We start from the raw sequence: 27,474 nt of genomic DNA on the forward strand, positions 1-27,474 counted from the left end.
GCGCGGAGGCCATCTTGGCGCGGGACGCGCGCTCCTCCGGTCTTCCTCGTCCTCGCCGAGCCGGATCCCTGCGCCGGGCACCCACATCCCGACCCCGACCCCGACCCCCGCGTGTGCAGCTTCCGCAGAGGCGCTCGCTCGGACCCAGGTGAGCGCCGGCCTGGCGGTGACTCGCACGGCGGCCCCGGGACTGGGGCGAGCCCCGGGTGGGCGGGCCGACCGGCCGGCCGGCGGGCGTTGGAGTGTGGGGGCTCCGGGCGGCGGGGACGCTCGTCGGGAGAGCGGGGTCCATCCCCGCCTCGCTCCGGCCCCGACCCCGGCTCCCCGCGCCTGCACCTTCCCCCGCGTGCACGGGTGTCCAGGCCCGCGGACCTTCGCCCAGCCCAGCCCGGCCTGCAGACGTGGCACAGGCTGCCCGGACTGCCCAGGCCACCCGCCCCGGTGGGACGCCGTGCCTCCTCCTGGGATGCCCGCGAGTGGCCAGCGCCGCCCTGCAGGGCCCTTCCACCCGGACCCACTTCAGCCGGATTTGCAGGCTTGCTTGTTTCCTAAACGGCAAGATCTCAGGTCCGAGAGTTTTTGTCACAGCAGTTGATTTGAGAGGTAGCTTTGAATCGTCCGCGATCCTGACGCTCTGGGGCACTCCCGGTGCTGTATATGAGCACCGTTGGAATCACTGAATGCGCAGGGAAGTTTATTTTGGGCTCTGCACAGAGAATGGCAGACCGCTGACCTCCGTCTTGTGGTATTCGAGGCAAACGTAGGGCATCAATAAGATCAACAGGAATAGCTTCTGATGCTCTGAATTTATCAAAAGTCTACTGTCCCGTTTTGCTTAAAAGTAGCCATCTCCTGCAGACCTGAGTAGGTGCAAACCGATTCGAAGAGCGGTTTGATCATCGCCTGAGGACTAATCTTCTAAACTATTTCCATCTCTTTTTCCTGTAACGTTGATGCATTCGGACTACTTTTGTTCCTCAAAAGCTCTGTCAACAGATGCTTCTCTGTTGTTTATCATACTAGGCTGCTGCTTCTTTTTTTTTTTTTTTTTTTTTTTTTTTTTTTTTTTTTTTAGGGTATGTTTATGTCTGCGAAGTATATTTCAGTGTTGTGTTTAAGCCATTCTTCAAACAGTAAAGCTTTTAAGGTCCGAAAGAAATTGATTACGTGTCTCAGGTGAGTTCTTTTGCCCATGCATTTGCTGAGAGATGGGATTATCTTTAAATCGGAACTAGCCATGGCAAGGATTGGGTAGCTTCTGCCTCAAGAATATGAGTGACAAATATGACTGTCTCCCAGGTCATCTGTCTTTGTCCAGGTAGTTCCGGAATAGGCCTATATTTAGCCTCTGGAATGCCTTGTCTTTCCTCTCTTCACAGCCAGGCTTTGGTGGGGTACATATTTGTCTTTTTCTACTTCTCCGTTTGATCCTAGCCATTCCCTAGTCTCCCCTCTTTGGAAACAGCTCTGAGATCATCTGTAATTTAGCGAACCCATGGAACCATTCACAGCGTCCCTTCTGGCTTCTCTGCAGTATTTAGCGCTGTCATCCATTCCTACCTTGAAATGCTGGCGGCTTCTGAGTGCCAGCGTGTCCTCATTTCTCCCTGCTATTCTGCTGGTCTTATTTTCTGCAGGTTAGTTGGCCACATGACTGAAAGAAAGTTTGGCGTTAAGTAGTAGTTAGTCCCTTTACCTTGGTGTGCTCTTCTTAGGCGAGAGAGCGCAGAGCAGGGTATCAGAAACTGTTGGTCCGTCGATGACACTTGCGGGTTGTGGTGTGTGTGGACTCCAGACCCAGCTGATGTCCCTTTTCAGGTGTTCCCAGGAACTTGCTCCTGCTGAGTTAGAGGGGAAATACTTTATGATTTCCCCCAAAAGACACCATCAAACTCCTTGGCCTCTTACAGAGCTCTGGGTCCTACCTGTTGGCACCATTATCTGTCTAAGTGTGTAACTTATGCCAACCCCTCTTATTCTTTGTGGGCACTCCATGAGTCTTACCCCTAAATGTTTCTCACGTCTGTCTCCTTTCTCACCTCCATCATCGCCTTAGTTTTGGCTACAGAGTCTCAGCCTGGCACTATGGATGTTTGGGGACATAAGATTCTTGTGGATTGTGAGATGTGCATTATGGGGATTTGAGCCACTTCCTGATACATACCAGCAGTGCCCTGTGACAACCAGAAGTTGTTATGGAAACCCTAGGGGATATGAGGTTATGGTTATCCTTAGTGTAGGGTATTGGTGGACCTTGTTTGAACTACTTCTGTACCCGAGTGCTGTCTGTGCCCAGTGGTCCAGTGTACATATTTCAGCCAAAGGAATAATTTTTTATTTTTCCCCTCATGGTATTAGTGGTTAGATTCAGGGCCCTTGCATTTGCTAGGCAAGTGTTTCACCACTGAGTTAGAATCCCAGCCCAAAGGAGTCTTCAAAACACAAATAGGGATTGTCAGTAACTGGGGGTGGACTGACAGCATCTGTGAGGTGGAAATGCTGTTTATCAAGAATGGAAGTGGACCAACCTTGATGAATTTCAGACATTTTTCTGTGTGTGTTGGGGGGGGGGGGGGGCGGGAAGCCAAATATGAAGAAGTTATTCAGGGTATGATTTTATTTATTTTACCTTTGTGAAGAGAGAAAGTGAGAGACCCAGAGTGTTTTGTTGACGGTTTTATGCTTGGAGGATGAAAGGAGTACAGTGAGGGAGTTTGGGGTGATGGTGTGCTTGTGGGTCCTAACTGTGGTGACGATGGGTGTCTCTGAATGTGGTTCAGCTTCACAGAACTGTCCACACCTCATATACTCAGAAATAACTAAAAACAGCCAAAGTCCGGGGAAGCTCTCCAGAGCCATTAGTAGTGCCGTGCCTTCCATATTTGCAAGTTTCTGTAAGCAGCTGTGACCGAGATCAGCTTGCTTAGCGAACTCTACTGTGTTTGCATCTTATGGGTTTAAAATCTCAGAAGAGTTAGACTGAAAAGACAGATGCTTCCTCAGCTCCAGTGCCTTTCTGTTCTTAAAAGGGCCAGCTCCTTACCTCTGTCAGGAAGGCTGTGCATCTGGGCCCCAGCTGCCCCTCAGTCCTCTTCTGTCACTTGGGTTTTCATGACTGTCTTACTCCCTCTGCTGTCCCTAGTGTTTATACCTGCAGTGTGCCCACTTTTCTTCTGGACGCCTCCCCTTTCCCGATTTAAGTTCTTTCTTTCCTTGACTTATGGAAATTGGGTTTACCTTTCAGAACTGAGCTCATCCGAGAGTTGGGCACCTTCCCCAGACCTTTCGGTCAGAATCCTTTCTTCTGCCCAGCGTGACTGTGTTCTCAGCCTCAGCATATAGAATCCAGCCTTGCTGTGTGTTGCTGTTACTGTGTTGAACTGTACCAGCATCCTTGGGTATTGGTACTGTTCCTTGGTCGTGTCCTGTACAAGTCTCTATGTTGACTGGATTTTGCTTAGCTCAATTCAGTGCTTGGCAAACAATTTGCCTTCGCTGAACATTGAGTCAAAACATCAAGAGCCAGTTTGCATGTTTAGAGCTGGTTTTGTACCGTCTGAGTTTCTTTTCCTGTTGCCGTATAAAACACTCCAACAAACACAGAAGCCACTTCAGAGAGAGAAGGGCTTATTCGTTTCATAGTTCAAGGGCATAGCCCACCATGGTGGAGACTTCCAGGCGGCGGGGCTTGAAGGTCACGTGGCATCCAGAATCAGGAAGCAGAGATTGATGAACGGATGCCCACTGCTGCTTGGTAGCCGTGGTCACACCAGTTTAAAAGTTTCTGTAACTACAGTAACCAGCGTTCCAGATTTGTTTTCCTGCTGTGCCCCATCCCACCCCTTCAGGCGCTTGACAGTGGCTGGTCAGAAGGATAGTTATGATCATCCTTTAGTCTACAGTTTCTCACTCACCACTCTTTGATTCTTGGCAGTGGATGCTTTTGACCCCCACCAGCCCCCCTGTAACTGTCCCTACTGTAAGTGGACAGTGAACTGTTTTCCCAACCTAGAGACCTCCCTTCCATGGGTTTTTCTCAGATGCAATCTGTTCTGTTCTAGATTTTGCCCCCCACCCCCCGACCCTTACTCCAGCCGGGCCCCAAGCAGTTCTAACAGGGCCCGTATCCATTGACTTCCCATCAGCCAATGGCTGATTCAGCCTTGGGAGAGTGTTTTAGATTTTTCCCGTTGGAGATGCCTTCTTTCTGACCCTCAGCCAGATGGACCCTTCAGAAACTCCAGCTCAGTGGAGAGCTTTCCCTCAGATCATGTTGAAGAGATGTCCCAGTCCTCTTGAAGGTACTCCATTGCTAAGTAGGACCCCTCAAGGAAAGGGGTGCTTATTGTTTGGGAAGTCGTTTCATCTCTCCCTGTGACCATGGGCTAACACTCTTCTAAAGTTCCTAGAGCAGTGGTTCTCAACTGGGGGTCAGACGACCCTCCCTTTTCCAGAGGTCTAGACCTAAGACCATCGGAAATATCGGATATGTGGGTACCAGCCACCCACATGGTACACAGGATGTGGGCAAAACATTTATAAACATAAAATTAGGATAAAATGATCTGCCCTGGGACTAAACACTTCTCTGAAGCCTAGATGTCTTGTAATTTCCTGCAGCACGGCCTGGCTGCAGTGCCCTTTGACAGTGGACGCTCCTGGATAAAGGACAACACTGCACTACCACATTCAGAGACTTAGTTAGCTCCGGGTTGTGGTCCAAAGGTTCCCTCAGTCCAGCCCTTTATCTTCTTGGCCTCTGCCCTGCTCCCTGCTTACCCTGTTCTGCCTCTCAGGTTCTCTTGCGTAGACACCATCTCTGTGTGTGTGTCACCAAATGGAAGGTGAGCAAGAAGGAAAGACAGGCCAGGGGATGAGACCCTTCCTTATTCAGGGAGAAAGACCTGCAGAGGGGTCTCTGCAAGAATCAGACCACCATCAGCTTCCTCGCTGGGGTAGTTAGAGGCAGAAGGCAGGGAGTTAAAAGACTTCTGACTAGAGAATGGTGAGCAGTGATGGAAAGAATGTCAGAGATCAATAAATGTCTTTCCTGGGGTCCACAGGGTAGAATAATCAGTACTCTATGGAACAAGTTAATTTACTTCTAGAAATCAAATTCCTGTAGTTACTGGAATTGTTACCAATCAACCAAAATGAAGTTTACAAAATGGCATGATCCTGGTGATGATAAACTCCCATTTTCCTTTTTTGCAGTCTGGGAGCCCAACCAGGGAATGGTCCCCCCTACAGTGGGCAGATCTTCCCACTGCAGTAAACACAGTCAAGATAATGCCCACAGCTGTGCCCTGGGGCTGTTCCTCTCAGGTGATTCCAGAGTCTGTCAAGTTGACTATAGTTAACACTGTTGTACACTTAAGATGAATTCTAAGACTTGTAATTTTTTAATAGAATCATATCCACCCCCACCCACGCACACCTCCAAATAGTGCTGCCTGTGTGTGGGGTGGGGTGGGTGTGGAGCAGTCTGAAGAAAACAGTCTCCCCACCTCTCCCGACAGCCATCAACTGTCTCAGCCCCTCTGTGAGGGCGGGGCTTGGTGTGCCACCCTCCATCCTTGCTGGAAACTGACTGGCTTGATTCTGTGCAGGTCTTGTGGCCCCATGATGTCCAGACGACACTGTCTCATAGCAGCTCCAGCTCTGGCTCTTACAGTCTTCCACCCCCTGTTCCATGATGTTCCCTGCGTCTTGGTGGGAGGGGTGTTACGTAGCTGGTCCTTGTGAGGCTGAGCACTCCACAGTCACTTACTTTCTAGGCTTCCAGTACGTCCGAGTCTCTCCATTAACCGCCATCCAGTGCAAAAAGACCTTCTCTGATGAGGGCTGAGAGCTGCACAGATTGTGGGCGTGAAGCTGAGTGCTGAGAAGGCACTTTGATTTGTGAGGATGTTTTCTTGTATTTGGTGTGCATCATCATCTGTTAGGACCTTACTTTCTTGTGGCTTCACTTTTTACAGGCAACTTCTAACACCTGAGCCACACCATTTCACTTTACAAAGCTGCTGTGGACCAGGCTGGAGGCTAGCCTGTTTATAGAGCTGAACACATCTTGATTTTTTTTTTTAATGTTAATATATGTAGCCTACATGGAATGTATTGGGGAAACAGTGCATTTGTAAAGTCAAGCAAATTTAACTTTTAAAAAGAAATGTTAACAGAGTAGCCCACATAGAATGTTTTGTGAGGGAAGAAGAGGGTTCCAAAGATAAATCAGATGTTTGTATTTTAAGCATCTTAACTGAAACCTGCATGTGACTCTTAACAGGATTCAAGTGGCCAAATCGACTTGGCACTCTACTATTTAAAATATATAGCTTCATTGATAAAATGGTTAATGGTTAACACAAAATTATTTCCAAGTTGTAAAATATGTATAGGGAAATGTCAGGATATTTGTCTATTAAGTAATTTCATAGACTTTTTAAATTTATTTAAACTTTGTTATAAAAATGATTGCAAATAAGAAAAATTACACACAGAAATGAACCAGACCCAAAGATTATACAGACTCTTTTTTCAGGTACTAAAAATTTTTTTTAATATTGTGTGTGTGTGTGTGTGTATGTGTGTGTGTGTGTGTGACATGTGCGTTGGTGCCTTTGGAGGCTAGAGGAGGGTGTCAGATACCCCGAAGCTGCAGTGCAGGTAGTTGTGAGCTGTCTGCTTGGGCACTGGGATCTGAACTTGGGTCCTCTGCAGGAGCACAAGTGCCGTGACCAGATGGGTCGTCACAGCCGTCTCTCAGGAGTTTTGCTAAGCCCTTCCTCAAGATGTGGTTGTGTTCTAAGTCGTAAAGGCAGACTTGCCTCTTTGTGATCTTTCTTAATTGTTCTCTAACTGTGTGAGCTGCTGCCCCTGTGTAAAGCCTGTCACGTTTTTATGTCTCTGCAGTGCACCATAATTGAGGGACAATGATGGAAGAAAGCGGAATAGAGACAACTCCACCTGGAACCCCTCCCCTGAACCCTGCAGGCCTGGCCGCCGCCGCCATGCCCTCCACTGAGGTTCACTTAGGTGGGTGTTGGGCCTGACCTCTGGCGGGGTGGAGGCTGAGGAAGACACTGGTCTCTCTGAATCAGTTAAGAATGTGTTTGTTAATGCTTCTCTCATCTTGTCGGGGTGCGAAGACATAGTCCTCTTACATTTAAACCACGACAGAGAAACAGCCTTGCCTGTCACAGGTGAGCAGGTGTGTGTTTGGCCGGCAGCAGGTTCGCTCGCCCTGTTCACACTCACTACAAACCCTCCTCCTAGCCGGCCTTCAGAGCATTGTCCTTGATGTTCTGTGACTGTGTGGGGATTAATCTCTCTGAGGTTTTAGTGTTCCAATCGGGATGAAAATGACCTTCTTACCCGAGGCACAAACTAATGGGAAGGAAGGTCTGCTCCGGACAGTGCCGCCCCGGAGTTGTGCGGCCTCCCCAGTGGGATCCCGGAGCCTGCACTCAGGAACAAGTGAAAATTACACCTTTAAAATTAATTATTATGCTTGGCTTACCACATTAGGACTTTCCCACGCAGGGGAGGTTGAAAATGAGATAAAAAGCCTTTTCAGCTCTGTGTGTTTATCCTCTCTGCTTTATTTATTTATTTATTTTTTTGTTCTAGCTGCAACCAGCTCCTTCTCATCTCCGGGTGTGTCCGGGATGGAGTCCCTGCCGCCCCGTGCGTACTCCACGCCTCAGCCATCCCTGCCCCCTGTGCAGCCGTCGGCACCGCCTCCTTTTGTGCCGCTGTCCCCAGCTCCTTCGGTCCCCCTGAGTGGCACTTCGGTGCCACCCTCCATGTCTCCGTCACCTGCCGCGGCCTTCAGCAGCCCCCCCATAGCCCCCTTCCCACCTGCGACCTCCGCCTCCGGCGCCCTCTTATCCACGCCGCCTTCGGGTCCTCCTATCTCGGGATTTTCCGTGGGTGCAGCCTACGACATCACGAGGGGCCATGCCGGGAGAGCGCCCCAGACGCCTTTGATGCCGTCCTTCTCTGCACCTCCAGTCACAGGTGACTTCTCCACTGTCCCCCGCACTCAGCCGTGTTTGACGGCTCTGATGTGATTTGAGGTGGACAGTAAAGTGCTTGTATGTATAGACGTGGCCATCTGCTGCTCATGGGCCTTTGCTTTCTCCACATGAAGGATCTAGTCTTCACTCTGACTTCCAGAGCTTCCCACGCTCATCTTTTGGTCACTTAAATTATTAACAGTAAAACTAATGTAACTTACTGTGTAGTTTTTGTGTGGTATAAAAACTGATGTACAATTGACATTTGAGGTGTGAGAGAGAATTCCCATATTCCATGCTAATGTTTGTTACTTACTGATAGGCTGCAGGTTGCAATCCAAGAGTACATTATAGTTTGCTTTTATATCAGAAGTAACTTCCCTAGGGGATAGATTTTATCTAGCCGGTCCCACGTGTCCGGAGTGGGTGATACTGGGCCATTTCTTTTCTTAGGCCAACTACATCGTCCCTGGTCCCCTTTTTTAGTGTGGTTGTTAGAAACAAGTTATCAAAACATAATCTTTGCTGTCTTCTGTTGTTCATCATGTTAGGGTAAAGGAGCACTTTAGCTTTGATTATTTATTATCCAAATTAACCTATCTTTACAACTAAAACTTATTATGGAACATAGGTATTACATGCTTATCTGTGTTTATTTGTGTTTTTAAAAGAGATTTATTTATTTTATGTGTGGGCATGTCCGTGTGTGTGTATGTGTGTGTGTGTGTGCGTGTGCCTGTGCCTGTGCCTGAGTGTATGTATGGGTACCACATGTATGTGGACACCTTAGGAGGCTTAAAAAGGTGTTTTATCTGCTGCAACTGGAGTTACAGATGGCTGTGAAGCCGCCTCATGTGGGAACTGAACCTGGGTCCTCTGCAGGAGCAGCCGGTGCTGTTAGCAGTTGAACTCACTCTCCAGCCCCAATGGGTGTTTTCTTTTGGAAGTATATGGAGTATGTGTAGTGATTTTTTATTTTATTTTATTTTATTTAACGATGGGTTTGAGTGCTCAATTACTTCTATGGACTAAGGAGATTAGAAGTCCAACTATCATCCAAATGCTGAGTAGGACAAATAGCAACACACACACACACACACACACACACACACACACACACTCCTGTGTGTGTATGAGTGTGTTTGTATTTGTTGTTTTTCAGGTCACTTGGTATAAACCTATGTAAAGGGGAAAATACCTTTTTTAAATTTATTTTTATAAAGGTTTGAGTTAATAACTTCATCTTTAGGTACTTAAGTAGTTCTGTGATTGAATTTGTTTTGAGCTTCTCATATGATAATACATCCTTTTATAGGAAAACATTGGTGGAATAAATTACCCAACTAAATTTTTGCCGTTGACTAGGTATTATGCCAGCCCCCATCACTCAGCAAGCCAGTATGACATCTCTGGTACAGGGACCTGGAACCACATCAGCCATTACTTTCCCAGAGGAACAGGAAGATCCAAGAATTGTTAGAGGCCAGGATGATGCACCTGCTGGTGGGATCTGGGGTTTTATCAAGGTAAGGGGGTTTGCTTTTCAAATGACTGTCCTAATTCTAAAGTTGACAAGTATCCATTAGAGGAACACAGTGTAGGGTAAGGGAACACAGGATTTCTGTGGTTGGTGATGCCTTTTGTCTATGCATGTCTATACACATGTACTTATTCTCTTAAGAATCCAGGTGGATTAGTGACGTGAGCATTGTGTTTTGTGTCTTTTCTAGAAGACTCCATTAGTGTCCTCCCAGCTGGAAAACTGTCTGTCTTTGCCTCTTCTGTATTTGGGGTCTGCATGTGTTTGTATGGATGTATGTGTGTGTACAGGTGTGTGTGTGTGTTCTGCCATTGAATTTGGAATTCACCAATTCAGCTAGGATGGCTTTCCAGTGAGCTCCAAGGATCCTCTCATTTATGCCCGTCCCAATGCTGGGGTGTGAAGACACGTGCTGTAGCGCTCCACTTTTCACATGGGTGCTGGGATCTGAACTCAGGTCCTTGTACTTATATGGCATTTACTGATTGAAGCATCTCTCCAGCTCTGAATATTCTTTCTTTAGAATGTATTTCTTAATTAACTTCTTGTCATCAATGCTGTTGCATTTATCCTGTTTTATTTTACAAATTTGTTACCACTACTATCTGGTTGTAAGTTTTTAAATCATTTTACTTAACTTTGAGAAAGATGTAAACATGTACATTTTTGGTTGTTGTTGTTGCTGGTATTGCAGACTGAACCTGCAGCCTTACCCACACTGGTAAGCACTTTATTACTAGCCTGATCTCCAGCTCTCTTTTTACTTTCACTCTGAGAAAGAGTCACATCAATTTGACTAGACTGGTTTGGAGTTTACTCAGTATCCCGAGCTGATCTGAAGCTTGCAATCCTCCTGCCTCAGCCTGGCTTGTAACAGGATCACAGGCCTGTACCCTTAGGCCCGATTAACATGATGCAGCCACTGAGCTGTACAGTGATCCCTTCTGATTTTAATTCTTATAAATAAAACTAATGAGCACTCTTGTATGTACATCTTGATGGGCATCTCTGACATCATTAGTTCCTGATGAAAGTCCTAGTGAATGCCCTAGAACTTCCTGTATATTGCTTTCCAGGAGCTACACCAGCATATCTTGTTCCATAATTGTTCACAGGGCAGCAAGGGATGTTAATTTGAAATATAGGTTTTTTTTGGTTTTTTTTCTGGTTTAATAGACAGAAACATTTGAGATCTTTTTTGGTGCCCATGCGTGTGTGTGTGTGTGTGTGTGTGTGTGTGTGTGTATGTGTGTATGTGTATGTATGTATGTTTGTGTGCATACATGTGCATGAGTGCATGCTTGCATGTGGAGGCCCAGGGTTGATACAGAGTGTCTTTATGAGTGCTCTCCACCTTATGTATCTAGGTCCATTTTCTTCCTATACCAGGAGCTTGTGGTTTGGACCAGTCTGGCTTGCCAGCTTGCTCCGACTCTCCATCCTGAGCAATGGGATTACATAAGGCCACCACACCCACTGAGTTTTTTGTGTGGGTTCTGGGGATCCCAACTCTGGTCCTCATGTGACACAAGTGCTTTTCCTTTTAAAAGCCAAACCCCCAACCTTGAAACCATGTTTTAATTTTCAGTTCTTTGCTATTAAGTTTGGCCTCCGCACCTCCCCCCATGGAATTGTTTTCTGGATTCTCTGTTCATCTTTGCCCAATTTGAAGTTGGGAGGCTTGCTTCTCTAACTGAGTTTGTTAAGAACTCTGACTATAAAGCAATGCTATTTTATGATGTACATATTATGGCCTATTCCATTTTAATCTACATTTTAATTTTATTATGCTTTTTCAACACAAAGGTTCTTAAGTGTTCAGAAGTCATTTCTGTGAATCTATTTCCATTCTATATGCTGAAAGAATACCTTTACATTCCATCTTTTTTTTTTAACCATTTCAATTTCCACCCTGAGTAGTTCAATGTAGCTGATGTGTTCCAGTACACCATGTAAGATAGAGAAATTTAAGTGTTTTCCAGCCTCTTAATGGAGTATTTTGAGGTCATCCCCTCAGGGACCCTATGTCCCCCTTATTTTATTTACTAAATTACACATTAGTGCCGGTCTCTGGGCTTTGTCTTTTATCCCATTGAACCTATCTCTGTAATAGTAGCACACCATTTAAACTGCAGCTGGGTTTGGTCATTCCACTGATGCATGCTGGAAGCTCGCTGTGTGCTCAGGTGGGTGTGTGGATCATTCCGTGATGAAAAGGAAAGTGTGGGTTAGAAAGGGCAGCAGTATACCGTGCTGGGAGCCTCTGGTTCCGGTGCTGGGAGCCGCTGGTTCCGGTGCTGGGAGCCGCTGGTTCCGGTGCTGGGAGCCGCTGGTTTCTCTTGAGATTTGCTTTGCTGGTCTTCTCCACTTTTTTCTTAAGAAAAAAGAATTTTGAACTCATTCTGCCAACTTCCTCCCAGTGTTCTGCTGAGAAGCTGTTCAGTTTAGTTACATACATTAAACACAGTTTTAAACTAAGTGGTTAGTGTGATCCTGTTTCAGGAATCTGGTCTTCTTAAACACTTGCTTTTTTAGATCTCTGTTCTGTGAAGTCTTTTCTCATATAGAAACTACAGCTTTCTTCCTGCTTTGTAAAGAGACGGCCTTTGCTAGTTGTAATACCCAGATCAACTTACGTGATTTTTTTCGTGAGGTTGCCTGGCAGTCTTAAACTTAATTCTTTTGAACTCACCTATTCTCAGTCATCTCCTTGGTGAGTTGGAAAGAGGAAATTGTAGTCTTTGGATGCCCCTTAGGGGGCGCCCCACTTACTTTGGAAGAGTTAGAGTGTAAGAAGGAAAGCTGGACCACTCTGGGGTGGAAAGCTCATGGTGCTGTTGGTCTGAAGACTCAAGAAGGGAGAGCTGCCTAAGGGAGAGGCTTTGGGAATGGGTACAAGAAAGGAGCTTGAGTAGAAGATGTGAAGGACAAAGTTATGCATTAAGGTAATCAGGAACTATTCTGGGGGATAAAAGTGAGAACTATTTTTTACTGCTTTTATCTTTTTAGGAGCAAAGTACGCACTTATATAGACACATGGTTACAATCCTTATTTGGACCCCTGAGGAGCAAGTTTCTCCTATAAATATATTTATGACTGAAACACATTTCAGACTATCACTTTTCAAACAGTGTTGTTCCAGAATCCTCTACAGGCTGCTGCTGGCCTGCTTTCTGTGTGTGAAGGGAAGAAGCCAAGAGCACTACTTAGATTGCAGTAGGAATTTGACATCAATTGACCTCATTTTACTTACAGATTCCAAAAGTACGGTTGTATAGTTTTTAGAAGTGCTGGTCCACGGATGCATGGGAAACTTGACGAGTTTCCTGTGTTGGTCTTGCAGGTATCCCCAGCTGTTGTGCGCTCACAGATGAGGCAGCCGTCCATGTTCGGGAGCACTGTTTCTTAGCACTCTTCCCCATCCTTTGCTTTCAGAATCTTCCCCTCCTGTCTGTGATGTTCCTGGTCCTTGGTAGTAGTGCGGTTAACACAGGTGTGTCCCTTTCGGGGCTGACATCGTCTCTCATTCCCAGCCCTGTGACCAGCTATGCATCTCTCATTGACGCACATTTAAGCATAGATGAGGTAGATGATCTCTAGGCTCTCCCTCTTAGTGAGGAGCAGTGAGCGGTTGCTGAGGGAAGGAGAATCGTTCTTTTTTATGAAGTGGCCGCTGGTACGTTTCCTATGCTCCGGGGGTGTCCCCACATCCATGTACAGATAGGCAGCACTAACTGGACTTAGTTGGTTATCAGAGAAAAGACACAAAGTTGGGAGTGGTGTGTTGGAACATGGGAGAAATTAGAGAGAGAAATGGGGGTAGTATGACCTCACTAAATTGTTTTCATTTATGAAATTCTCAAAATTAAGTTTTAAGAAGTTCTTTCATGCTTAGGAAAGTCAAGATGTTCTTTGCTTGAACTGAATATTTGCATCTTGCTTGCAGGGTGTAGCTGGGAATCCTATGGTGAAATCTGTGCTTGACAAGACCAAGCATTCAGTGGAGAGCATGATTACGACGCTGGACCCCGGCATGGCTCCATATATCAGTATGTATATAAGTGAGCCTAGTGTGGGCCACGTTTCTAGAGTGTTCATCAGTGTCACGCACAATTGTAGTTTCAGTTCATTTCAGATGGTCATGTAATTGATAGAAATTCCTCCTGTGCTCTTAACTCAAATTCATCCTCAATCTGCGTGTTGGTGTAACTCATTTATCTTTTTCTTAGTCATCATTATGTAAGTTTTAGGACTTCATAGTATGAACTTTGGAATTAGGAAGGAGTAATTTGATAGTAATTTTTATATCTTTTTAGTGTTTTATATTGATTTTTCTTTATTCGTTTTTAACTTTCAAGTGATACTTTGTTTATACTTGCTTTGGCAATTTTTCTAGTTATCTATTTTAATCAAATGTGTTTATACTTAATTAGGAATAATATTTTTAGAGGAAGCTAATTTAGCACTTAATAAAACTTGATTACTAAGTGTGCTGGGAACATTGTTTTAGCTGTTTTTGAGCTCTCATTAGATAGCTGAGACAGTTGACATAGGCATACTGCTCTTTAATTTTTGTGTACATTTCCAGTATACGAACAAATAGGGACTAGCTAGGCCAGCACTCCATCAGTAATCCTGTAGAAACTCTTGGCAAGCTGGAGCTGTGCACTAGATACTGGAACAGAAGTTTTTAGTGACAGTGAAAAGCCAAGAGCTTGTCTCGACTCCATTGGTGATTTCCTGTCTAATACATGCTCATTGGTAAGACCCTTAGAGATTACAGTTTCCAAATTCTTGTTCTAGACACTGATGCTCAGAAGAGCTCTGTGACACATGTATTTTCATTCAGTTTGGGGTAAGGAACTTGGGTTTGGAGAGGTGTAAGTTACTATATGGGGTCATGTAACTTGGTGGGCGCTCAGATGAATTTACTTATACATGTACCATTCATCTATATCTATATATGTCTCCTTTGCTTCCTGTGTAATAGAAGTTGAATCAGGAGTTAAATCAGGTAGGCATGTGTAGTTACACATGCCTGTAATCCCAGCACTTGGGAAGTGGGGTGTGGGAGGCTAGCCTCAGCCACATAGTGTGTTCATGGTCTCAAAAATCAACAAAATACAAACCAACCCAAAACCCCACAGAATTCTTCCTGTTTGTAGCCATCCAAAGGATTCATAAATTTGATTTTACTGCATATATTTATTTTATATTCATATATCCACACCAATCTAGTTGGAAATACTAAATTATGTAATTCTTTTCTTCTCATGTATGTATTTGAATGAAGGAATGAACATTTTTGGAGCTCTTGCTGTTCCTTTGGACATACCAAATTAGAAGTCAGTACTTAGAGCAAGGCCATTGAGGTAGCAGGTATTTTTCTACAAAGAAGCCAGCCCTGTGTCTTCCTCAGGGTGATGAAGCTGGTAAATGAGAAGGTGTAGGATTCAGCCTTTGACTTCTCCTCCTCCTGGTACCCTCTCCTATAGCTGTTTGCAGCAGGCTGTGCTTCAGACAGCGCTAATGTGCTCTGGAGCATTCATAGAATACCAAGGGACTATGCTCTAGTTACCACAGGCGACTCGGAGCCAGTAGGAGGTGTGTGCTAGCCTCAGCTCGTAAGACTGCAGATGATGTGCTGAGTCCCCATCCTTAAAACACAAGGGAAGTTGGGAGTTCGGTTGTAAGCACATGTTGGAATAGCGTGCTCTGAGGTTTGAGGGTGGGAAATGGGTGTGGTTGTATCAGATGGTGTGATAAAGAGAGGATTTGTGTCTAACCTGGGTTTGAGTCCTGACAGTAGTGATTGGCAGCTGTGTCATGGTGGGTAAGGGTCTGCCAGCCTAGCTCACATGTATGAGGCTGCTAACAATTAGTAAATACAGTGTAAGCCTATGGTGGACTGTCTAGAAAGTTACTGCTTAAATTTGGATTTGAGATTTCTTTTGGTTTCTGTAGAATCTGGAGGTGAACTGGATATTGTTGTAACCTCAAATAAAGAAGTGAAGGTGGCTGCTGTCCGAGATGCCTTCCAGGAGGTCTTTGGCTTAGCTGTGGTTGTGGGGGAAGCTGGACAGTCCAATATCGCCCCACAGCCAGTAGGCTATGCGGCTGGATTAAAGGTGAGTAATAAAAGCTTTTCCAGAGGATGGGACCTGCAGTTCATTGCCCATAATTGTGGTAACAATCCTGTGCTCTGTGTGGAACTGCTGCGTATTTATATACTGAAATACCAGCTTTGTCGTTTGTCAGTCAACACTGTAATGTTATGAAGATATAAAGGAGTTTTAATTGAATGAAATCTCCATTAGGTTTTGATTATTGGAGGAGGATGACAGTGGCATTAAGAAAGAACAAAAAGAATAGATGATCTTGAAAGGAATCTTTATAACATAGTATTGATTTTCAAGTCAGTTACTGAAATTATACTATCTGTTGGGTCCCAGTACACACACACACACACACACACACACATCTCTTGATACATTGTTACAAGGACACAATCATGTCAGAACAAATGAAGTTGATGGCATCCAAACATTTTCCTATCCTAAAGCAAGAGAAATCCTAGCAAATTCTGTGTCCTCACTTCCCCTGTGTTCTGTGACCTCACTTCCCCTGTGTTCTGTGACCTCACTTCCCCTGTGTTCTGTGTCCTCACTTCCCCTGTGTTCTATGACCTCACTTCCCCTGTATCATTCCGTGTCCTCACTTCCCCTGTGTTCTATGACCTCACTTCCCCTGTATCATTCCGTGTCCTCACTTCCCCTGTGTTCTATGACCTCACTTCCCCTGTATCATTCCGTGTCCTCACTTCCCCTGTGTTCTATGACCTCACTTCCCCTGTATCATTCCGTGTCCTCACTTCCCCTGTGTTCTATGACCTCACTTCCCCTGTGTTGTTCTGTGTCCTCACTTCCCCTGTGTTCTGTGACCTCACTTCCCCTGTGTTCTGTGACCTCACTTGCCCTGTGTTCTGTGTCCTCACTTCCCCTGTGTTCTATGACCTCACTTCCCCTGTGTCATTCCGTGTCGTCACTTACCCTGTGTTCTATGACCTCACTTCCCCTGTGTCATTCTACCATGCTTGCTTCCTTGTGCAATAAAACTCCTGTAGGAATTCTGAGCATTTTTGTCTAATTTTCTGTGCTTTTCCAACTGCCTAGCCACACTTCTGCACTTCCCTGTCCTAATAAGAGTGCACTCAAGCCACCAGTAATGGCTTGCTGTTTATTTGGTTGATCAGGGGCTTTCCAGGCAGGTGCTCATCCTCTCTGTTGTTTATATAGATAGAGTTTGGGATAGCCAGGCTGGCCTCAGACTTACTCGGGAGCCAACACTGGCCTTGAACTCCCGATCCTGCTTCCACCTGCAGAGTTGTGGGATTATAGATGTGCAGCACCAGGCCTGACTTTCCTTTAGTCTGTTTTTCACTCCTGTGTCTTTTGTCCGAGCTCATCTGTTGCTTTCTGTCTGCTTTGTGCTTCCGGTGCTGGTCCCTCCTTTTCTCCCCCGCTTCCTCTTGGTCTCTGTCTCCATGCATCCTTTGCTGACCTCACGTTGGCCCTGGCCTTCGCCTGCCTCTTATGCAGATACTGAGCTTCCTATTGCCACTAAGACTGCTCGTGAATTCTTAGTTTATGTAAGAGTTGCCTTTTTGACACCTGAACGTGACTGTCCCAAGCTCAGCGTGTCTAGAAGGAAACCTTTCTTTCTCTTGTACTCAGTCCTACCTCATCCCAGTGGGCGGCAGGCAGTCCTGCCTTCCACTTCCTCAGATGAGAAAAGGACCCCAGCTGCAGCCTCCTCTTGTCTCTGTTCCATCACTCCGTCTTGTTTGCAAGACACACGTGTGCTGAGGTTTTTCCTGTGAGGTTGCCACATACCCTGTTAGTGAGTCTGGTACTCTTGCTACCAAGGGAAAAAGGATTAGGTCCCTGTAGGCTTCTGGCCACAGTGTTTTTTGCCAGACTGTCAACGTAGAAGTTTTTTTTAATGTTTGATTCTGTTCAGATACAGCTTTACATTTGCAAATAGATATTGGTATGTATATCCATTGTAGTAAAGTCATAGCCAGCAGTCCTGCAACTCCTGATTGGATGCAGTTTGTTTAGCACACACATTTCCCTCTTTAAGTATTTCAGAGCCCTCCTGTGCTTAGCAGCCTCAGAGAGCACTTCAGCATTATCCTTGGGACCCTTGGAAAAGGTGGCAACCTTTAACAACACAAATGCAAAAGGTGGCACCACATACAGCAGCAGCTACTCGTGACAACGTGTGAGCTTAAACAAGAAGGTAGTGGCATTTGTGTATCTCGGCTGGAGATGTGCAGGACAGACATCTAATCATTTCGTAGTTTTGTGCACAGCTGATGTCGCAGTTACCAATAAATTTTAGTAAATAGCTGAATTCACCAGTATAGATTCTAAAATTATTGAGGATCAACTATATTTACATTTAAAAACTTTGTAAAGGAGCATGTAATGTTTCCTTTGACTTTGACACCAGGGTACATTTAGGAAAAAGTCCTTTGTGCCATATAATAAAGCTAGTCTCTGCCTGTAGGGTTTGCATTCTGTCTAATCTAGAAATGAAACTGGTCAATTGGAAAAATAAATATATACCCACCATACATGTAAACCTTAAGATACATACATACATACATATATACATCATATATATATGAATGAGTTTTGTTTGAAAGGTGGGGACAAATCTTTCGCCTGGACTGAGTGTCTGCTTGTCAAGGTTTCAAGATTGGCTTTTCCATTGTTTGGTGTTTCACATGGCAAGTTCTTATTGAATACTTGTTTGTTTACACCTAATGCCGAGCCTAGGAAACATAAGTGATCAAAATTAGACAGCTAGCATTCACCTGCTGTAGAATCGTATTGTCTTTCTCCTTTCCAAGCCAGCGTCTGAAGCTGTTGAGTCCAGTCTCATGGAGCTGCCACTTCTTCGTTCATTTGTCTCCCAATCGTGGTGTAAGAATTAAGTGTGTCATCATGTCATTTCAATTTCTTTTTCCTGTTAGCTCTTCTATCCTTAAAATAGGCTTATTCAGCCAGGCAGTGGTGGCACACACCTTTAATCCCAGCACTCAGGAAGCAGAGGCAGGTGGATCTCTGTGAGTTCGAGGCCAGCTTGGGCTACAGAGTGAGTTTTAGGACCAGCCAGGACTGTTAACACAGAGAAACCCTGTCTCGGGGGGGGGGGGGGGGGAATCTTATTCTTGGCTAGATTTTTTTTCAGAAATAGGTCTTTGTATGTGTATCTGAGACTATGTCTTGTTATGTGGTCCAGGCTGGTCTGGAACTCCCATTCCTTCTGTGCTCTCAAGTGCTGGGATTGCAGCCCCACCCCCCATCCCCAGCCTTTGCCCTTTGAACATCTTTATCACATCATTTGTAACTGCTGTTCATGAGATGATTCGGGTAACAGTTGGATACAGCAGCCTGCCCTCATAATCTGACTTTAGCTGCCCTGCTCCCCAATACAGACCCTTAGCTCTGAGTTATGTGCAGGTTTCTCAAACCTGTTTGGATTTATGAATGACAGATATTCTGCTGAATCAGTTTCCATGTACCACATACACATGTGACTGTTTAATTGTAGTAGTGTTCAGTGTTGCTGCATGTGTATTTAAAAGGGAATTAGAAAAACTGGAAAGACACTTGTTGAGTGTAGGTGTGGTCACAAGCCCAAAGTCAAGAGTCAGTCAACCAAACAGATACCAGGGCTGAAAGGTTTTTATTCTGGAAGATGACCTCTTGCTAAATGAGCATTTAAAAATAAGGCTGTCTTATATGAGTAGTCAGTTAGAAATTATAATTTTAAAATATCTATTTAATAACTTGCAACCAACACAATACTGCATGAAGGAATAATTTGGAAAATGTACTCTAAACTTAATACCAAGGGAATCCCATTGGATATTGTTACTGTAGACCAATGGTTCTCAACATTCCTAATGCTGTGGCCCTTTAATATAGTTCCTCATATGTGGTGACCCCCACCTGTAAAATTGTTTTTATTGCTACTTCATAACTATAATTTTGCTACTGTCAAGAATCATAATGTAAGAACTGTGTTTTCCAGTGGTCTTAGGTGATCCTTGTGAAAGGGTCCTTAGACCCACAAAGGGGTCGTCACCCCTGTGTTGAGAACCACTGCTCTATACCTTGGCATTGCTTGAATGTTTACAGTGAGTGTATATGTTAAATATGTGCATGTGTTATGTAACTAAGAATCGGGATATTTAATATTAATACTGTTTTAAGAAACTGGTTTCCAGCCTGTTCTGCTTTTGCTCAGGGTGCCCAGGAACGCATAGACAGCCTGCGGAGAACTGGCGCCATCCACGAAAAGCAGACTGCCGTGTCGGTGGAGAACTTCATTGCTGAGCTGCTGCCCGACAAGTAAGAGATGCTGGGAGCCCTGGGGGTCAGCACAGCTGTGTCTGGAGTTCACGTGGCATGCCTAGAAAAGGTGTCTCCTGTTCTAAAGCCAGAGTGGAGCGTCTGCTCTGATGGTGGGACTTCCCATGCTCAGCTGACACTTCTCACTGTTCGTTTTGTAATGGAGCGGTGCAGAGTGATGCCTGCTTCTCAAACTGCCGACAACCACTTGATACACTAGGACCGAATATGAGATACAGTGCATGTCAGCTTGGGTAGGTGGAATTGAACCGGGAGTAAGCACACTGCTTCCTGTGGGGACTCACAGTTGGAGATGTAGGCAGGAAGACTGCATGTGTTTAGTAGGCTAGAGTTACACAGCACTGTGCGATTAGCTTTAAGGGGTCTCTGGAAATCACAGTTCAGCGTTGTTTTGGGGGCTCTATGTCTCTATGTTTTTAATAGATTTTTTTTAAAGGAAAAATCTTTTTGGAAATGCTGTTGTTATTATTACTTTATAATAAACAACCATGCTTTGGTGAATTCTACTTTCATTTATAATTGCATGGTGGTTTCATATTTGTCTTAATTTTTTGTTTACTTGTTACCTAGCATTTTGTAACCATAATTTGCAAAATCTGGCCTATACTGACCTAAAAAACATCTGCCAGGGAAAGCCATCACCTAAAAGGGAAATCACCTCTAAATGTGCTTGTTGGGTAAAAGGAGTAGAACCAGATAGACGTGGTTAGTGCTCTTCAGATGTTGTCATCTGTTGATGCTAAGTTGGAAAAAGTAGTCTGTTGTCTTCTTCCACATACAGAGTAACACCAGGGGAAGTATTCTGTGAAGAACAGATCTAGATTTTGCTGTTAGTTTTGGATTAGTGTGAAGTGCACAAAAATGTTCTTAATAATGTGTTAAGTATCAGCTTTTTGTGACGGTAGGTGGTCTCTTCGTGGCTTCTGAATCTAGTGTGAACCTTTTTTTGCTCTGGGAAATGTAACTGCCTTGGAACCACGGTCCATCATGTTCTTCTCACCTTGCCTTACACACGGAAAAGGAAGGTGCAGATCCCTAGTGATCAAAAGTGATCAGCTGAGATTCTCCCCACCCCCAGACCTGGTTGTGATCCTGTTGAAGGACTTTAGGAAGGAGAGGGAACTCTGAAAGTTCCCTTGCCAGGGACCGAAAGGGAAGGGCGTTGGGCACATGGCAGTGACTGCATGTTCACAGTAAAGGGATTGGGAAAGCAGGTCCCAGGCTGCAGGGTCTGGTGGAGGTGGTGCTCTGTAGAACAGAGGTGGACTGGAGTTCTCATGTGTGTCGGTGATAGAGAGAGACTGCCATGCCTTTAGGGCAGCTTCTCGGGATGCCAAGGTGCTTGCCTCAGTTTGAGTCAGTACAGTAAGTATCCTGTTGGACACTGTGCCCACAGCAGGCAAAATGAGGCAGAACAAGGTTTAGCTGAGCTGAGCTACACTTTCTTGAATGAGAACATTGTTAAAACAAAATACGGAATTTTGATGAGTAGTTAAGTAGAATAAATATTATTCAGTATTCGTGAGTTAAAACATTTTCAAGATAGGAATGTTGAGACATTACAAAGTACCATTTTAATCTGCAGAGTTGCTTATGCTGCTCTGTCTTATTCAGTGGTTTTTAAAAATGTAAGTGTTATGTCCTTATTCATTATGTAATTCCTTGTGCTTGTTAAAGGTACTTATTTTTTAAAAGATGGAGACATTGAACATAGCCTTGTCCATATGCCCTTAGTACTTAACTCATTTCAGGGTTGTTTGATATTTTGGGTAGCTAGAATTCTGATGCTGTTATCTTAAGTATGTTTATGATGTCTCGTTTTTTTTTTTTATAATCTACAGTAAGTATCTTTCCATGGAAAAAAGTACCTTGATTTCATGAGTGTGTTTTCAAAGACTGACCCTACCTTGGAACATGTGATTCGAAGGGCTCATGTTCATGAGGATCAAGCACAGGGTTATTTCCTCTGAATGAGCTTATTTCTTGATTTATTAGTAACATTGTTAGATGGCTACAGGCTGGTGAGAGTTGGTATTAGAAATTTCCCCGTATTTTAGCAAGTATCGTTTAAAAATATTATCCACAAGGAGCTCTTTGCATGTTCAAATAAGTGTAATTCTTTTTTATCATCTGTGTATCTGAGTACCCCCATTCACATTATCCCCCATCTTAGCAAGAAGGAAATTTCCCATGGTCAGTGATTTCAATTTTCTTTTTTGTTACTCTCTTCCTGTCTCTTCTTGGAATTAAGACAATCGTGTAATTTTATTTTTACATTTATGGATTGTCCAAATGCAAACTAATTAGAAAAACATTTCCTTTCTGAGAGCTGTGGTATTTAATCTGAACAGTAAGTACGACTTTTCCTTTTGTCTCTTCACTCTCATTTTTTCTAGTGTGTAAACAGTATGCTGCTCCGGTCCACTCTCATTTTATCTAGCGTGTAAACAGTGTGCTCCTGTTTGTGTTCTAGGTGGTTTGACATCGGCTGCTTGGTGGTTGAAGACCCCGTGCACGGCATCCGCCTGGAAGCCTTTACTCAGGCCACCCCAGTGCCTGTGGAGTGTGTGCAGCAGGTTGGTTTCTTTGCCGTGTCGTGATGCTCCGTATTTATCGTGGGGATTGTTGCTTCTGTCTTTCCCTTTTACTGTGCTTGTCAGTTTCCTGGTTGTACCAGGGAAAATACCATTTTCCTTTTTCACGTTTGTGGCCCTGAAATCAGAAGAACATTGGCCTTTAACCCTGTTTCACATGTACTTTGTGTTTTCATTTCCTTTATCCACCTGTGGTTGTCTGGATGTGGGTGCAGGTGCAGAAGTGTCGCATGTGTGGAAACCAGAGGACAGATAGCTCAGGTGCCACTCTGCAGGAGCTGTCCACCCTGCTTTGTGGTTTTTTGAGACAAGTCTCTCAAAGACCTGAAACTCACCAGTTAGGCGAGGCTGGCTGACTAGTAGTCCCAGGGATCCTCCTGTCTCCATTTCCCGTGCACTGGCATTTCAGCCATGTGCTTTCATGTTTGGCTTTTTGTAAGTGACTGCTGGGTCCTTGTCTTACACAGTAGTCATTAATCAGTTGAGTCATGTCCCCAGCCCTGTTTATCTCATTTTTATTCCTACTATTTTATCTCTTTCCCTTCTCTTGGAGCTAATCATCTTTTTTAGTTGTCCATTTTAGTAACAAGTCAATATTTAAAAAGTTAAATAAAAGCCAGCGTAGTGGTGTACACTTTTAACCCCAGCACTTGGGAGGCAGAGGCAGGTTGATCTCTGTGAGCTTAAGGCCAGCCTGGTCTACAGAGCAAGTTCCAGGCTAGTCAGGGCTACACAGTTAAACCTTGTCTCAAAAACCCAAAATAACAAACAAACAAAATGTAGATGAGTGCCGGAGAGGTGGCTCAGTGGTTAAGAGCACTGGCTGCTCTTCCTAAGGACCCGCGTTCAGTTCCCGCATGGCAGCTCCCAACTGTCTGTAACTCCAGTTCCAGGGGATCTGATGCTTCTGCAGATGTGTGCATACGGTGTACCAACGTACAGGCAGGCAAAATACCCATACACATGAAATAAAATAAAGTTTAAAAAATGTAACTGATAGGAATTTACCTGTAGATATGCTGGCTGAAAAATGGACCTAATGATGTGCCCATGGACAGTTTCCAAACTGATTCATATATATGTATATATTTGATGTAAACGTTCTCTTAATTCTCTAATGAACAGAATGGATGCGCCTGTCATTGGGGTCTCTGTACCATGAACTGATAGTTGTTGCCCCCTCCCCTTTACCATTATTTGGAGTGTATGGACATTTGACAATATGGGAAGAAAGTTGGTGTTCTCTGAGAAAATACGTGTGTGGTTACATGTCAGTTTAATGTGTGGCCATAAAGTTGCTAAAGGGGCTAGTGATCCTTCCTTATGTTTGCAGTGTGGAAAGATGCTTGGAGTTTTGATGGTTTTTCTGAAGCCTATTTATACCTAAGTTCTCTTCAGAAGGTCAAGCAAACTCTCCTATCGTTCTCATGTGTGGAGGCTTTAAGCGGATGCTGTGCATGTTGTTATTCTAATAAAACTTAAAATGGACATAATGTGACAGGTTCTGGGAAGATAGAAGTTTTACCACTGTTGATTCAGAAGTATTAGATTGAGAATTGCTGTCTTTAATAGTCGAGGAGTCTCTGCCCTGTTTCATGTGAGCCTAATTGCTTCCATTAGCCTACAGGGAAAGAGCGCCACCCAGCAGTACGTCACTGACTAATGTCTTGAGCTAGATCTGCAACACACTGCAGCTGGTTCTTGCTGCTCACAGTGGCAGTGGGACACCAGAACTCTGTGCAGCCCCTTCTGTGAGGCCTCACCCACACTGCTCAGAGCAGGTATCGGAATCACTGGTAACCCCACCAAGCCCAGAACACCCCAGAGCACTGTGTCCTGAAGAAACAGCTGAAGATGGGCTCACAAAGCAGCTGTGTAGTTACATGAATGCTAAAGAAGGGTTTCAGCAGAGTTAAGGGACTTGCGGAAGTAACAGGCTTGCGTTGAGCAGCCCTAGCTCATCAGGATTAGAAGTCTCTGTGTGTGCTGGAAAGTCAAAGCCCATCTCCAGTCTACTGATACAGCAGCAGGAGGACTGTTGGAGTTTAAGATGACTCCTGTCACCGCGTTGTAGACGCTGAGGTAGATGTGGGGTCAGCACACAGTCACCCCAGGGCCGGCTCGGGCCTATTGCCTGTTTTTATGTCTTATCTTGCATGGACCTGCCGATCTACTTATAGACTGTTTATATATAGTTGCTTTTGTACCAAAAGGACAAAATGGAGGAGTTGTGGTGAAGACTGGCTTCACAACCTAAAATCTTTACTGTTCGGCCTGTTTCAAAAGAGGTTTGTTGGCCCCGTGCTGGATGTGTGACCACTGTTCATTGTAATTTAGTTTGAGGACTAATTAGTTGGACATGCTGCTCTAACAGTGAAGTAGGCCCACATGTCCGCATGCATCTAAAGCGCTAACATACTGCAGGTGTCAGAGAGCGTGTGGTTAGTGTGGGCCCCTTACTAACAGGGATTCATATGCTTTAGAACACGTGCAGACGAGTCGGGGAGGCCTGGGGAGGTGCACAGCAAGCCTCGGAGTTTGCCTGTTCTGTTTAATTTTTTGTTGTGTGGTTTCAGAATTCCCAAGATAAACAGTTATGTGCATTGAAATATCTTTTGTTTCTAGCTGTTCACATTTCTCTCTCTTTTTTTCAACATAATATTTTTATTGATTATTTGGGAATTTCACACAATGCACTCTGATCACACTCACTTCCCATCCTCTCAGGTCCACCCTCCTACTCTGTCCCCCCCCCAAAAAAAAAAAAGAAAAAATATACCAAGTCCAACTTGTGTTGCTCATAGGCTCACTGGAGCATGATCAAACTTCTAGTGGCCAGCTCCTTAAAGAAAACTGAGTCTACCCTCACCCCCACCAGAAACCATCAGTAGCCCTATCACAATTTTTAAGAGTTCTCTGCCATGCTTCCTGATCTGTCCTGAAATGTCTTACATCTGTGCCTTGTCACAGTTTAGTAATTTAAGGGTTTAGAAAGCATTTCTAAATGTCCTTGTCAGTATGTGTCCTAGCAAAAATCTGTTAAAAGACTGTAATCCCCATCCCCACTAAAACCCGGCTGCTCCAAGTTTTGCTTAACAGTATCAGATCACTCAGAAGTATGCTCTTTGACCCAGTGTCACAGGTATCACATACACATTTGATCTAACAAACAAATAAATAAAAAGCTTCTCAACCCCCTGTGCTGAGCTACTGAGTCAGGACCTATCTTATAGCAAGACCCCCAGGAACTTCTGTGGTGTGTGAGGAGCAGGGTCCCGGGGACTTGTGTGGTGTGTGAGGAGCAGGCTCCCGGGGTCCCGGGAGTCTTTGAAGATGAGATGTCTCTCTTTGACGCCCACTTCAGTGCTGGTCGTGCAGAGTGCTACACTGTGTCTGTCAGGATTGCTGGGAAGCTGTTTGATGTAACTCTTGACTATTTGTCTTGGAATGGGCTGTAGTGTTTCCAATTTAGTTGTCCTAGGAATTTTTTGTTTTGTTTTGTTTTTTTGTTTTTGTTTTTCTGAGTCAGGGTTTCTCTGTGTAGCTTTGCGCCTTTCCTGGATCTCACTCTGTAGACCAGGCTGGCCTCGAACTCACAGAGATCCGCCTGTCTCTGCCTCCCGAGTGCTGGGATTAAAGGTGTGTGCTACCACCGCCCAGCTTTTTTGTTTTTTTTTTTTGTTTTTTTTTTTAAGCCCCTTGGGTGATTGTGAAGCAACTAGTTGGGGATCTGTGCACAGTGCAGATCCATTTTGCATGCAGATATTCTCTGGATTGTGCTAGCACTCTAAAAAAAACCCTGGCTGTTGAATCCTTGGATCTATTTGCCTTCCACTCCTATGTGTGAGCAAGCGATTTTCAGAGAAGCGGGTACAGGCTGGGTTAGACTGGGTTAGGGTGGTGATTGACGGCGCCGCTGGGTGCTGGCCTGGCCTGGCCTGGGTGCTGCTTGAGAGCTACAGCCGACGCACATCAGCCGTGTTTGCAGACACTTCTGCAGACTAATAAGTCCTGTCTTAAATGGGCTGAAGACTCAATATATAGTCTCTCTCTGCTTGGAGTTTTGTGACCATAAGAATATCATCTTAGAAACCTCTTATTAACATGAGGTGACCCTGGACGTAGAACTAGAATTTAAGGCCTCAGAGTGAGTCATGAGCAAGTGGAGTTCTTTGAAGACTTGAACGTGCACTCAGCCCTATATTTCAGCCTCAGCACCACTGAAAATGTGAATTACAAGGAGACCAGATTGCATTTGAACAGTGCGTGTGGTAGGCTGTTATTAACACAATAGGTGTGTACTGTGTGGTTTGGTTCCTTTGACCCTTGTAACTTTATACAGTTGGTGGCAGCCGAGCTGAGTTTTGAGGGTTTGTCATACTCTATATTAAAATGAGCTGAGTCAAGATGTTGAGGTGTCATTTCTAACACAGCGAGTTCCAGTGCTGTTTCAATGTGACAAGTAACTCACTTTCCTTTTTCCATAGGCACAAAGCCTGACTCCCCAGGACTACAATCTGAGGTGGTCAGGCCTTTTGGTGACAGTGGGTGAAGTCCTAGAAAAGAGCTTGCTAAACGTCAGCCGGACTGATTGGCACCTTGCTTTCACGGGTATGTCTCGCCGACAGATGATCTACAGCGCGGCCAAGGCTGTGGCAGGCATGTACAAGCAGCGCCTGCCACCCAGGCCCATGTGAGACCAGCTACTGGGAAATGGAGACCCGCCGTCACCTTGGGCTCTGTGTTAGAGGAGACTGGATAGCTTCCATGAATCCAACACTTTTTACAACTTTCCTGTAGACTGCAGTCCTTTCAAAAGAAAAAAATGTTTTTAAATAAAGGCACAGTGTCATTCCAGTAAAACAAAAGAAGTAGA

At 44.8% G+C, this 27,474-nt stretch overlaps 1 protein-coding gene across 1 annotated transcript; it reads left to right on the plus strand.

Moving 5' to 3' along the window:
• On the plus strand, nucleotides 1–27,474 carry Prrc1 (proline rich coiled-coil 1). Its single transcript, XM_059246393.1, has 9 exons — nucleotides 1–148; nucleotides 6,913–7,035; nucleotides 7,630–8,019; nucleotides 9,384–9,544; nucleotides 13,506–13,608; nucleotides 15,524–15,687; nucleotides 19,880–19,983; nucleotides 22,478–22,580; nucleotides 27,086–27,474. The coding sequence occupies exons 2-9, from the start codon at nucleotides 6,933–6,935 to the stop codon at nucleotides 27,293–27,295; spliced, it is 1,338 nt and encodes a 445-aa protein (XP_059102376.1). The 5' UTR covers nucleotides 1–148; nucleotides 6,913–6,932; the 3' UTR covers nucleotides 27,296–27,474.

This window comes from Peromyscus eremicus, chromosome 19 (assembly GCF_949786415.1).
Source record: "Peromyscus eremicus chromosome 19, PerEre_H2_v1, whole genome shotgun sequence".
Classification (NCBI taxonomy): Eukaryota; Metazoa; Chordata; class Mammalia; order Rodentia; family Cricetidae; genus Peromyscus; species Peromyscus eremicus.